Genomic DNA, 12765 nt, shown 5'->3' with positions numbered 1-12765 from the left:
CTCCTTGATGCTGCAAGTCTGCGATTTGGTTTCCAGCCTCCTGTTATGATGATCTCCAAAGTGATGTAAGTAGAAGGCTGTGTTTTGATTGCTAAAGCTAAGTTTGAGGTTCAGTCAAGGTTTCATATTTTACCAATTTTTGCTCATGCTCTGCATGATGTAGGTTTGCCTTGAGTACTTTTGCTCTTTTGTTGTTTGTATTTCTTGATTTTTTTGGGCGGAATATTTTGAGTTTTATTGCATAATTTTGACTAAAATTTAGAGCATAAGCATCATCTATGGGCGTGCAAAGATCTATGGCCCATAAGGATCACCACCTCCAATTGCCAGGTGTTAGCTTGGAGAGGGTTATTGAACAAAGTCATGCAAATGAGGATTTGAAGGCATCAGTATGTCATGAGGCTATTTGTACTCATCCTAGCAGAATAGTGCCATCCTGCTAGAGTATTGCTACCTCAGCAAGTCGCCACATGTCAGAGATGTGAAATGGTATTTAAGTGTTCAGAATGAGCTCAAAATCTCATTGATCTGGTGGTGCAATGTAGAGTGTTATTGGGCAAGCTTTTTGTCAGGTTTTGAGTCCTAGAATCTTCTGTTGCAGCATTGCCTCTTGTCTCTTGGGGACGTGAATTTTCTAGACTTGTGAATACCTTTGGCCTCTCATTGATTAGAAGTGTAAAAAGGGCTCATCCAGTGTATAATTCCATGGGCCTAGGCAAGGAGCTGAAGAGCAAGAGAGGGGTAAAAATCCCAATGCTAAAAATAGATCCAGGGGACATTTGGCAAGCTGGCTTGGGAAACAAGTAGAAAAGTCAAAATTTGCTTTTGAGGCAGTTTTTGGGATCACATGAAAACAGAAGGTTGTTTATGCTTGCAATTGTTGAGATTCAGTTGGGCTATGTTTGAACAGGTGTGAGGGCATTTAGCCTTGCTGTAATTTTACCTACTGAATAAAGAAATACCAAAAGTGGCGCCAAGATTTGTGGCCAATCGGGTGTCTGGCTTCTAAGCAAGAGCAATCTAGCTCGCCGTTGTGGGTTCTGTGTTCTCTTTGTGTTGCTGAAACTGAAATTATTTTCTAAGTGGCTGAAATAATGGTACTTGCTGGTTAATATTTATTCACCGCCTTTTAGTTTATCTGAAGGCTGGTTTCACCTCTTCAAGAACCGCCCCAGTTATGGAGGGACTCAATAGCCCTCCCAAAGGGAAATCTTTTTAGATGCCTCCTCATAGGTAAGGATTCAGTGATGATCAGGAGTCTGATGAGGGTTTAGAGGCTCCTTTGCAAAGGCTAATTCTAGAATTGATCACATGATAGTACTACCACAATCCACAACCCACAAATATGAAAACATATCTCTTATTAAATACTCCCTTGAGTATTTGAGCCTTGTGCACTTCTTCCTGAGTATGCTAGTAAAGCTGCACAGATGCATAAACAGTACCATTTCCCCTTCACTGACCAGATCCAAATTCTCCAGACTTCTTGAAGACATACTTACCGATTTCAGCCATTTTCATCCCTGACCAATCTTGAACTCGGCCGCTAATTTCTGCCTCTCTGCCTTACTCTGATCCTCTACCATTGTACCATGTCAAGCGGGTAGTCATTCATGGATCACAGGCTCTCCCTATCTTAATTTTGAGAGGGACTCCAATTTGGAATGATTGTCCCCTCATGGGCATGGTGTAAACTCTGTCGTGAGGCCTTTAAAATTGTTGCCTCAATCTCTTCTATATGTCATCATGTCCCTCTCATGTGAAACAAGGATGATAGGTCAGTTAATGTACAGGGCCAAGGCATGTAGGCCATCTTTTGGTGGTTCTAGTGATGCCCTATAGGCGTAAGTGTAGGCACTTGTAGTGTTAGCGCCTTTTAGGCCACATAGGACACTCAGTCCTATGTGACACCTAGGACACTTAGTCCTAGGTCTAGGTACAAGTACTTTGTACTTGTATGTTTTGATCATCTAAGATTTGACGTGACGGTTGTTCTACTACAACTTTTTGCTACCTGCACTCTCTCTCTCTTCTATCCGATCCTACAGTGGTATTAGAGCAGGTTTTGCTCGTCTTCCAGCTCTCCTCAGCCCCCCGAGTTCTCCATTGCTCATTGGGAGTCTGTTGCTCTGTTGGTCGTCACATCTCCAGCATGTTCAAGGATCTTCAACTGCTGTCTAAGGCTTCCAAAGCCATTTTTGTCGCCATAATCTACTACTTCTAGGCCCTGCTGCAGCTTTTTCGAGGTCTCCTTCAGCACCCATGGCCATCAGTCGCCATCTTTTTGTGCTGCAGATCCAGGCGTCCAGCTTCCGCAACCTCATACAGATCTTAGATCTAACTGCATTCCCTTCCGTACAGCCGTACAGGCGTACGGAAGGTATGGTACCTGTTCCGTACTGTACTGCATTCAGTACCAACGCCGTACAGCCCGTACGTGAGTAGACGTGCATCGCCGTACCTGTCACGAAGAACTCCAAATAAATCTTGATTGTTCCCAGCCATAGCAAATGTGATACCCTAAAAAAGACCTGAAAACCCAAAAGCCTCAAGGCTATCACTGCAAAAAGCTGGCTGTCCCAAAAATGACAGCAAATATCTGCAAATTTCAGACCCAAATCAAAGGGCAAATGTAGATCTGACCTAAATGTGACTGTGACAGGCAATGTTCACTACAAAAACAGCAAATTTGGCAAAAGCCCCAAATTTATTGAGGGTAAATAGGCCAAAAAAGAGGGCAAATACAGAAAAGCCCCAAATTTTGCTGAAATTTTTGCAAATGTGACCCAATGTATGCAAATCTGAATCAATGTCCTGAGTGATGACGTGGCACAATAGGACAGTCCTGAACCAAATCCCGAAACAAGTTCAATGTACAGCGTAGGTATTGAACAGACGTACGGAACAATATGGAAACCAATGTACGGCTGTACGGGTGTGAGATGCACAACTGTACGAAACCTGTACGGACCCCTGTACGGTGGCGTACGGAAGCTGTACGCTATACGGTGCACATCGTAGGTACGATGGACGGAATAGTACGGATAATATACGCACAGTTATGATGTACTTAACTTAAGTACGAAAGTACTGAAGCAAGTACGTTCCCACGCGCCCAACTATCCGATGTGGTCTTATCTCATGAAACATATTCTTGTTGCAAAGCATTTGTGGAATATTGTTTCTGGGGCTGATCTGAGGCCAGCCAATGTTTCTACTGCTGGTCCTTCTGCAGGGGGTACTCTTCCTGATGCCTCTTCCTCTAACACTCCTGCTGCTGCTCTTCCAACTCAAGAACAGTCAAGATGGGATGCAAGAGATGCAAATGCACATTCATGCATTGCTTTATGATGCAAGAGAATCATTATTCCACACATCCGGTCCTGCAAAACAGCAAAGGATGCTTGGGATAAATTGGTTTCTCTCTATCAGATTCGCAATGAAGCTTGTGTTGCATATTTGAGAAGGCAATTACAGGAAGTCAATATGAATGAAGGTGAGTCAATGGATGCATACTTGACAAAGGTCAAGGACCTCATGGAACAACCTGCCAACATTGATGAGGTGGTGCCAAATTCACAGCTTGTCAGTACCACATTGAATGGACTGCCAGATACATATCAAGGGTTTGCTACAACTCTTCGATTAGTGGCCATGGGTAATTCAGACCACTATTCTTTTGATCAGCTAGTTACTTTGCTTTTGCAGGAAGAGCAAAGTGGAGCTAACAGACAAGCCATTATTCCTGATCATGCATTTGCTTCACAGCAGACAGGAAGAGGCAAGGCTTCCAAGCCTATGGGCAAGCCAAAATCTGCGCATAGCAGCTGCAATTCCTCCCATGCATCTTAAAATACAGCAGAGAAGGCAAAGAAGAAAAGATGCAACTATTGTCGCAAGCCTGGACATGTCATTTCAGAATGTAGGAAGCGCATTGCTTTGGAGAAAAAGAAAGCAGGATTGAAAGTTAATGCCTCACATGCTATTGAATCCCATGAGCCAGCAGATGCTTCACATGCACATGCTCTTCAGGATGATTGGGCATGGGCTGTCCATTGCTCATTTGATCCCTCCAAAGCTGATGCACTCTTTACCGCTAATGATGCTCAGTCCTGGTACTTTGATAGTGGTGCTTCCAAGCATGTCACATCTTGCAGACAGTTGTTTCATTCTCTAGCTGATGCACCTCGAGGGGGGACTGTTACATGTGCTAATAATGCTTCGTATGCTGTAAAAGGAGTTGGAGATGTGCAGCTCACATCCATCTCCAGCCATCCTGTCACTCTGACAAATGTTCTTTTTGTGCCTGGCATTGAAGTCAACTTGATTTCAATTTCAGCAATGCAGGTTTCAGAGTAATTTTTGATGGCTACAGATGTCTAGTTTATGATCTTCGTGATGACAATGCCATAGTTCTCAGTGGCACTTTACAAAAAGGGCTTTATCACCTTGATCATCATCCAGCTGCACTTTCTATTGAAGCGTTGGCTATTTCAGATTCACAACTTGCTGAAACTCATCTTTGGCATGAGAGAATGGGCCATCTCAATTATAGAGCTCTTGCAAAGCTACATTCACAGCAGATGGCAAATAATGTACCTCAGACTCACACCGTTTCCAGACGTGTGTGTGAGGGTTGTCTTTTGGGTAAGATGCATCGATTTTCTTTTCAAAAGAATTGTCCAAAACTCTCACAAAGGAAATTGCAGCTAGTACACAGTGATGTCTGTGGCCCAATGAGGACAAATGCCATTGGGAGGTTTAAGTATTTCATGACTCTCATTGATGATTTCACAAGATATTGCTGGGTATATCCTTTAAAGGCCAAATCTGATGTTTTCTTATGCTTTCAGAGATGGCTGAATATGGTTGAGAATGAATCAGGAAGCAAGCTTGTCACCCTCAACACAGATAGGGGGGGGTGAGTATATGTCAAAGGAGTTTGATGCATTTCTGTCCTCACGGGGCATTATTCACTCATGTACTACTCCTTACACTCCTCAGTAGAATCCTGTTTCTGAAAGGAAAAATAGGTCCAGAATGGAGATGGCCAGATGCATGCTTAAGGCCAAGTCTTTGCCCAATCAATTTTGGCTTGATGCAGTAATGTGTGCCAACTATGTGCTGAATAGATCACCTACATGGGCATTGAAGACTATTTCACCTTATGAAGCATGGAAAGGCAGGAAGCCTTCACTTTCACACATGAAAGTTTTTGGGTCTCTTGCATATGGTCATGTGCCATCTCAGCTGAGACATAAACTTGATGACAAGGCAATCAAATGCATATTTATTGGTTACAGCCAGGAGAGCAGAGGGTATCGGTTATATCAACCAAATACTGGGAAGATTATTGTCAGTAGAGATGTGATCTTTGCTGAACATTCAGCCTCTCCTCTTGTGGACTGTCTCAGTCCAAGTATATTGGACAGCTCCTTGATCGTTTTCAATTTGAGGATTGCAAGCGAATCTCTACTCCAGTGGACCCTGGCTTCAAATTCTCAGCTCATGATGGGAGCCCACCATGTGATATCACTCTTTATCAGCAGGCTGTTGGATGCCTTATTTATTTATGTCACACCAGACCTGACTTGCAGTATGCAGTATCTCAGCTCAGCAGATTCATGCACATGCCCAGTTCACAGCATTGGCAGGCAGTGAAGAGAGTCTTCAGATATCTGAGAGGCACTCAGGATTTAGCCCTCTTCTATGGTGATCAGGGTTCACTTACCATGCATGCTTACACGGATAGTGACTGGGCAGGATGCTCCGACACCAGAGTGTCACATACTGGCAATTGTTTTTTGCTTGGCAATTCATGTATCTCTTGGCTCAGGAAGAAGCAACCAAGAGTTGCCACGTCTAGCTGTGAGGTGGAGTATAGGGCAGCTTTCACCGCTACAGTAGAGTGTGTTTGGCTTCGACAGTTACTTACAGATCTTGGTATTTGCCAGACATCCTCCACTATTGTCTACACTGACAGCCAGAGTGCTTTGGCCATTGCGCGTAACCCAGTGTTTCATGCGCGTACCAAGCATATTGAAGTTCACTATCATTATGTTCGGGAGCGGTTGTCAGCAAGAGACAGAGAGTTGTCCTATCTTGCCACATAGGACAACATAGCAGATATGTTTACAAAGGCACTTCCTTGTCCGAAGTTTGAAGTCTTCCGACAGGCTTTACACTTGGTTCCCTTTGTTACATGATCTGACATCCCTTGTACATGCATAGGTGGCTATATCCTTTTGGATGAACATGTGCCACCATGACTAGAAACTACCAGGTATTCTGAGACGTTTCCATAGTACTTCAGCCCATCCCATGGAGGGAGGTTTGTAGGCCATCTTCTGGTGGTTCTAGTGATGCCCTATAGGCCATGGTATGTGCCTTGTAGGCATAAGTGTAGGCACTTGTGGTGTTAGTGCCTTTTAGGCTACATAGGACACTTAGTCCTATGTGACACCTAGGACACTTAGTCCTAGGTCTAGGTACAAGTACTTTGTACTTGTATGTTTTTGATCATCTAAGATTTGACGTGACGGCTGCTCTACTACGACTTTTTGCTACCTGCACTCTCTCTCTCTTCTATCCGATCATACAGGGCAGACTGTAATTAATTGAAGACATTGCTGTTTCTTAGTAGTATCACCCCAAAGACACTTGCCATCCTGTGATCAGTTTATACTTACTTGAATACATTTTGTGTTCTAAGGGTACTGTTTGTTCGTAGATACTGTCAAGAACTCTATTTGGGCTTGTGTTTTGTGCTGATCGTTTGAATTTGCTTCTATTAGTTTTTCGTGGTTGTGAAGCTGTATATACAAACTCGTCGATGCTGTCAAGAGCTGCAGTTGGGCTTGTGTTTTGTGCTGACAGTTTGAATTTTCTTCTATAGTTTTTCTTGTTTGTGAAGCTGTACACTTAAGGGGTTGTTCTTTTTGGCATACTGGATAACAAGCTTCGTTTTGTTAAATTAATCCTAAAGTTATTCTGGTTTTGCTGTGTAGTGTGTGTTCAATGAAGCAGAAGAAATGGCAAAAATCTTTCGAGAAAGCTTATCTGAACAAGACCGACAATTTTTTGGTGAAGTAGTCCCGGATACCAAACTTGAATTTGAAGATCCAGTTATTGCTAACATGAACTGGCTGCAATTGGGTGATGAGATTTCATTGTAATCTTGGGGACTATAGTCATTGCTAACATGAACTCTGTGGTTGGGTGATGAGATGGAATTGTGCGGTGGAATGTATTTCTAGAAATTATTCTTTCCAAAGGTAAGCTGTGCTCATTGTCTCATGTTGGGAAACATTCCAAAGGCTTTCTGGCACTTGGATTGACTGAGCTGGATGAATATCTACATAGAGAGTCCTTTTTACGATTTACACGTGCCACTTGAATGCTTTTTCTTTCTCCATTTTATACACAATTCAAATGATACGTCCATTACTTCCTTTTGTATGGAAAGAGCCTTGACCGCACTTAACCTCATTTTGCGCCCATCTTTTGGTTGATGACTGAGGTGGCTTCCAAGTCTTTGGCTACAAAGGTGCTGATCCGCAGACAATGGTTCCTATTTGTGCGAAGTCTTTAATTGGTGATAGGAAAAAGCGTAAAAGAGTTGTACTTGAGATGTGCCAAATCAATATCTTCTCCTTAATCTGATTGCTGCTGAACATGAACTTTACACCATAAATTTGTCTATGTGAGGTCTGGTCATAAAGAGAGGTTTTACCTAGGAGAGCTACAATTCTGAGGGGGTTATAAAACTCTAGCATGATTGACCATTTGTACTTCACCCTAGCATTTCGGGGTTTCCCCTTAACGCCTGAAAAAAGCGCTAGTGCTTCAATTATCCTGAGTAACAATTGGGATCTGCTTATGAACCGTATGCTTGATTGCTACTTTTCCTGTTACTAATTGGGATATGTTTGAGGTCCTAAAGATACAGTAAATGAACTTGTGGTTCTAAGAATTTTTTTTCGTGTAGTGATACCCTCAAAACCCCTTAGGCTTGCAACTGCTGTTACAAGAGTGAAAGAAGCCATTTCTGTCTTTTAATGAAGGATGCCTTTTGGATAAAGCTATTGAGAGAGAGGTTGGTGTTGACGGTCGTGTTCCCTCACCCCGTTAACTCAATTGCTCGGGTTAATTCCCAACCTGGTGCAATGCCTTAGGAAGATGCTCGCTCTTGCAATCCTAAGGTTGGGGTGCTCGGGTGCAAACATGTGCCAACAATTAATACTCGGAGGTTGGGGTCAGTTAGTGGGAAAGAACCATGTGATGACGGGAGAAAATCGAGTTATTGTCCGCACTTCAAATACACACGAAGTGGGAAAAATACCCACAGAGAGACTATTGCTCATTCATTCAATTAGAATCATCGTGTACAACCAAGTTGCCTCGGCTTGCAATACTATCAACTCAGGATGGAGGAAGAGGACTCGGCACACCTCTCTCGTCCTTTTCCCGCTTGTTACAACTTAAACTTCTACCTAAGAACCACCTTCCATCTTAGCACGCACTCGTCTGCCTCGGCTTGCAATACCTATGAATTTAGGATGGAGGAAGAGGACTCGGCACACTTCTCTCTCGTCCTTTTCCCGCCCGTTACAACTTAAACTTCTACCTAAGAACCACCTTCCGTCTTAGCACGCACTCGATGCGCTAGTTGCTACTCACCTATGGGTCGATACCTTGGAATCATCGGTACCCCTTGGTGCCAAACAGTGCTCGATTGTCGTTCTGTTGCCCGTGCTAGTTGGCTTGATCTATGGTCAATATCTCACCTTGGTTATCCTTGCCCATGTCCTCACGGACTTGCAGGGACTAGGTGTTGCTCGAAGGCGGATGCTTGTGGATTGAATCCTTAGGGTCGGTGACGCCTTCGTTGATTAGACGATCATGGATGGACCGGTGGTTGAGAAGGCTCGGCTTGAGCTGTTGGTGGTGGTCGATGAAGGAAACACGTTGGTTCAAAATTGCGTCCCCTTGGTGGTCAAGGATAGACATTGGAGATGTCTATCGGACGCCAGTCGAGCTCGGTCAACCAATCCAAGGATTAGGCTTTTGCAACTGGATCCTCAGATGGAAAGGCGATGCCAAGGCTTTCAAAATTGGTGTGGTACCGTTGCACCTGGCTGACGCGTTCTTGCCACTTAATCCTCAGTTCCTTACAAAGGTCACGAATGCTATTGTGCATGGACGTGCTTCTGTTACATGGCTACTGATCATGTAAAAGCTTGTCGTAGTAGACGGGTAACTCGGCCATAGTAGGCTTAGGAAGCCGTCGAACTTGTGCGAGAATCAACGTGCGCTTGGCTTTGAAGATACTCTTCCACAAAATGGTTGAAGTCTCGGATGGCCTTGTCGTAGATCGAAATAATTGGTTGGATGGGTTCCAAAATGTCCTGGTGCATAGGGGGTGCAGTTGAACACCTCATCTCTTGCCGGTTGTCGGTAAGCCCTGTAGCTGATATGCATCTCCTCCTACTTGGAACATGCCTCAAAACTTTCATTGCATTTACAGCAATAGGAAGACTCTCTAGCAAAATGGGCTTGACATCTACAGTTTGGTTTACACCTCCTTATCTGCAACCTCGACCAAAACTCGGACTTGCGCTATTATATCAAAATTGCAGTTCGTTTGTACTGCCCACTTAGAGATTGTCTAGGCCGTGACCCCTTCTGGCCCCTTCACTTGCGAAATCCCTTAGCCAAGGAACGTGGGTTCAAGGTTCCTGCTTGCTCTTTCGGTGCGGATTGTTGGTGGCCACCCGTCGAACCATCGGCTCCATCACAATCTGGTAGTGGTTTGTGATGTAGGTTGCCGAGGTGTTCGTCAGGCACTTGGAGGCGGCGGATGAGTTGTTGGAGTTGCTCGCATTTCTCCAACTTTGCTTGAAGTTGTGCATTGTCCTTGCGCACCGTCTCTTCCTAGGCGACCTCCTCCCTCGGGTGCACATTTTATTGCTCAAGTGCCATTGGTCACCTCCCCCGGTACCTAGCTTGTAAAAATATGTTATGTTCCAGCACTTGGGGAGGAATCCAGTGGTTGGCCAATTAATCCAAGGATTGCGTTGCGTAGACCATAGTCTCCCTCAGCGCTTGCCATTGAATCTCTGTGACCGTGTGGTCTTGATGTGCATCTTGAGTAAGTAGTGGGTCGAGAGGAAATGGCTCTAGGGGCCCAAGGCGCTAAAGGGGAGCAGGAAGTGGAGGCAAGGTAGGAGGACCGAGTGCTGAGCGAGTTCCTTGTTGCTTGGCTCTGTGCATTGGCTCAACCGCTTTCGGTGGTTCTTGAGCCACTATGTCCTCGTCGTCTTTTCCCTTTGTGTTGGGGGTACCCTGTTGGTTGTTCCCCTCCAATTGTTCGTGCTCCTTGCGGGTGCCCTTCCCATTGTCTCGCCCCTCATTAGCCTACTCGAAGGTGTCTTTGTCACTCCGGCTTCTCGTCTCCCTGTTGTCCACCTGTCTGGCAATCAGGCTTCTCATCAGTTCCTTGCTCCTATTGGTCTTCACCTTTGTCCTTCTATTGGTGTTCTCCTTGTCCTTGTTGCCCCTTACCCTGCTAGACTTCTCCCTATTCATGTTCATCTTGCCCACCCGCTTCCATAAGTTCGTGCCCCTCTTGCTGGTAGCGTGCTTGGCCAAGGCACTCTTTGAGACATGAGTCTATGATGGAGCATACATAAGTGGGGGCCAAGCTTGCAATGGGTTCGCCCCTTGTTGATAGCTCGGAGCTAGTTCTCAAAAGCCTTTTCAAAATGATGCGGGCTACATACTTGCGGGATCGAGCCTGATGTACTCAAACAAAAATTGACAGGTCGTCTTCAGGCCTTCATCTCTCGAGTTGGTGATCAGGTAGCCCTGTGAAGCTGAGTAACTGCCCACCTCAAAGAACACATAACATTTAGCATCTGCCATATGCTTCGGGTCGGACCGCTGCTTCATTCGGAACGTCCTCTATAGGAGCTCTGAAGTAATCTTGACATGCGTGTCGTTAATGACGAGGCTGTGATCATTCTCGTCATACGAGTCTTGGATCTCCTCAGCCAGCTCCTCGTTGTTGACATCCTTCCAGGGCAGTTGAGCAAACTTGAGATGCGATTCGCCGTTAGAATACTAGTGAGAACATCAAAGAAATCTTCAATGGGGTGTGGAGGAAAAAAGTGAGAGTTGCGCTTCCGCTTCGAACGGTTCTGACGATTTGCCATTACAACAAAGATGACAAGGCTAGACACATATAGAGAAGGTTGTGAAGAAAGATGTAATCGAGTTATAGATTGGCTTGATGAGGGCAAGAAGCTCAAAGGGACGGATGCAGGTGAAAGAACGAAAGCATAGAGTATTTGGGAGATAGCTGTTGGAGAGGATGAAGATGATAACGATTGCATATACTGACAACTGGTATCGGTTTTGATCAGTGGAGCTTCTGATGAACTGTAGTCTTTTAAAATCTGGCTGAAGTGCCCATCAAATAAGTAGTTGCATGGATTTCCCTTACTTTAGCGTTATGTCTCAGCATTAATGAGCCCTTAACATTAATCATGGCACGTGGTAGCACACAATACATTCGATCCACAACAATTAAACAGCTAGCTGGCATGCTGGCTTGTGAAAAATTCATCAAGGCATCAACTGAGTGATTTACCGTTGAGTTTCCTATGTATGAAGAACTTGCTGCTCAGTATGGCTTAATTTTGCTTCCATTATACAACTCGGAAAACACATTGCCTTCCAAGTCCACGATTGCACTTTTCTATTGTCTCATGAACTTTCACCAACTGATAGGGTCCATTCCATCCTAGCTAAAAATTGGTTTTGATAGGCCCCAACTTAGGAGTATAGAGTAATACTAGCATACCCTTCTTCAAATGCTTAGGCACAATATGTTGATCATGCCAGGCTTTCCTTCTGCGCTGTATCATCATTTGTGACCAAGCAGCTTGGCATCATATCTCATCCAGGTGATTAGCTGATCCAATCATCCCTTGATTGCTTCTGGCTCACTCAATGATGAATAATAACTACTTGAAGAATGTCTATCTCACCCACCACTAGGATATGCAACTCCATTAACCGAGATTCAACAACTTGTGAGAATGGATCTTTAACTTTTAGATTCTTGCGACGACGACGAGGATTGATCAATATACACACATCTTGGCCTTTTGTCTTAATGGTCATCTCCTCTGTTCCCCAATCATGGAGTACTTTTGCACTTTTCAGCCAAGGTCTTCCCGAGGTTTGGGTAGGCATGTTGCTCGATTGTGATCACAATATAACTAACTGTATAGTAGATGCTGCCTATTGAGATGACCACATCTTGTAGCATACCCATGGGATCAACTGGTCATTGCTCTGCCATGCGCACTCGGAATGACGATGATTTATGACTTGAAGTTCAATCTTTGGGCAATTTCTTCAGAAATGATGTTCACTCCTGATCCTCCATCCACTGTTACTTCTGGTATAGTCTGCTTCTTAATCTAAATAGTGATGACTGGAACTTCTTCATCCACAACTGGTGTATCAATCATAGGTATGGTGGCTAAGGTTTGCATTTCCTTATGTTGCTCGATGGATTCCTTGATCTGCTAAGCAAAGAAGTCATGATAGTATGAAGCTATTTGAATCAGCTCGACAAAAGTTAGACTGACTTGCATATTCTTGAACACTTCCCATACTTTGGCTAGCTCTGCATTAGTTTCTTGTGGTTTAACAGATTGTGCTTTAGAACCAGATCTCAAGGATTCTCCTTGCTTG

The 12765-nt window shown here is 44.3% G+C and overlaps 1 protein-coding gene across 1 annotated transcript in view; it reads left to right on the top strand.

The window, feature by feature from the left end:
• LOC147895297 (uncharacterized) overlaps positions 1-7531 on the top strand; it is a 92037-nt gene extending 84506 nt beyond the window's left edge. Inside the window, exon 8 of the mRNA XM_087383285.1 lies at positions 7008-7531. Within this exon, the coding sequence (XP_087239411.1) occupies positions 7008-7175 (168 nt within the window). The 3' untranslated portion in view covers positions 7176-7531. The remainder of the gene's footprint in view (positions 1-7007) is intronic.
• The last annotated feature ends 5234 nt before the right edge of the window (positions 7532-12765 follow it).

This window comes from Dipteris shenzhenensis, chromosome 13 (genome assembly GCF_047967505.1).
Source record: "Dipteris shenzhenensis isolate YYH24624 ecotype China chromosome 13, Dip_SZ_1.0, whole genome shotgun sequence".
NCBI classification, from domain to species: Eukaryota; Viridiplantae; Streptophyta; class Polypodiopsida; order Gleicheniales; family Dipteridaceae; genus Dipteris; species Dipteris shenzhenensis.
The sequence above is the reverse complement of the archived record's forward strand: the minus strand, read 5'-3'. Positions and strand labels throughout refer to the sequence as shown.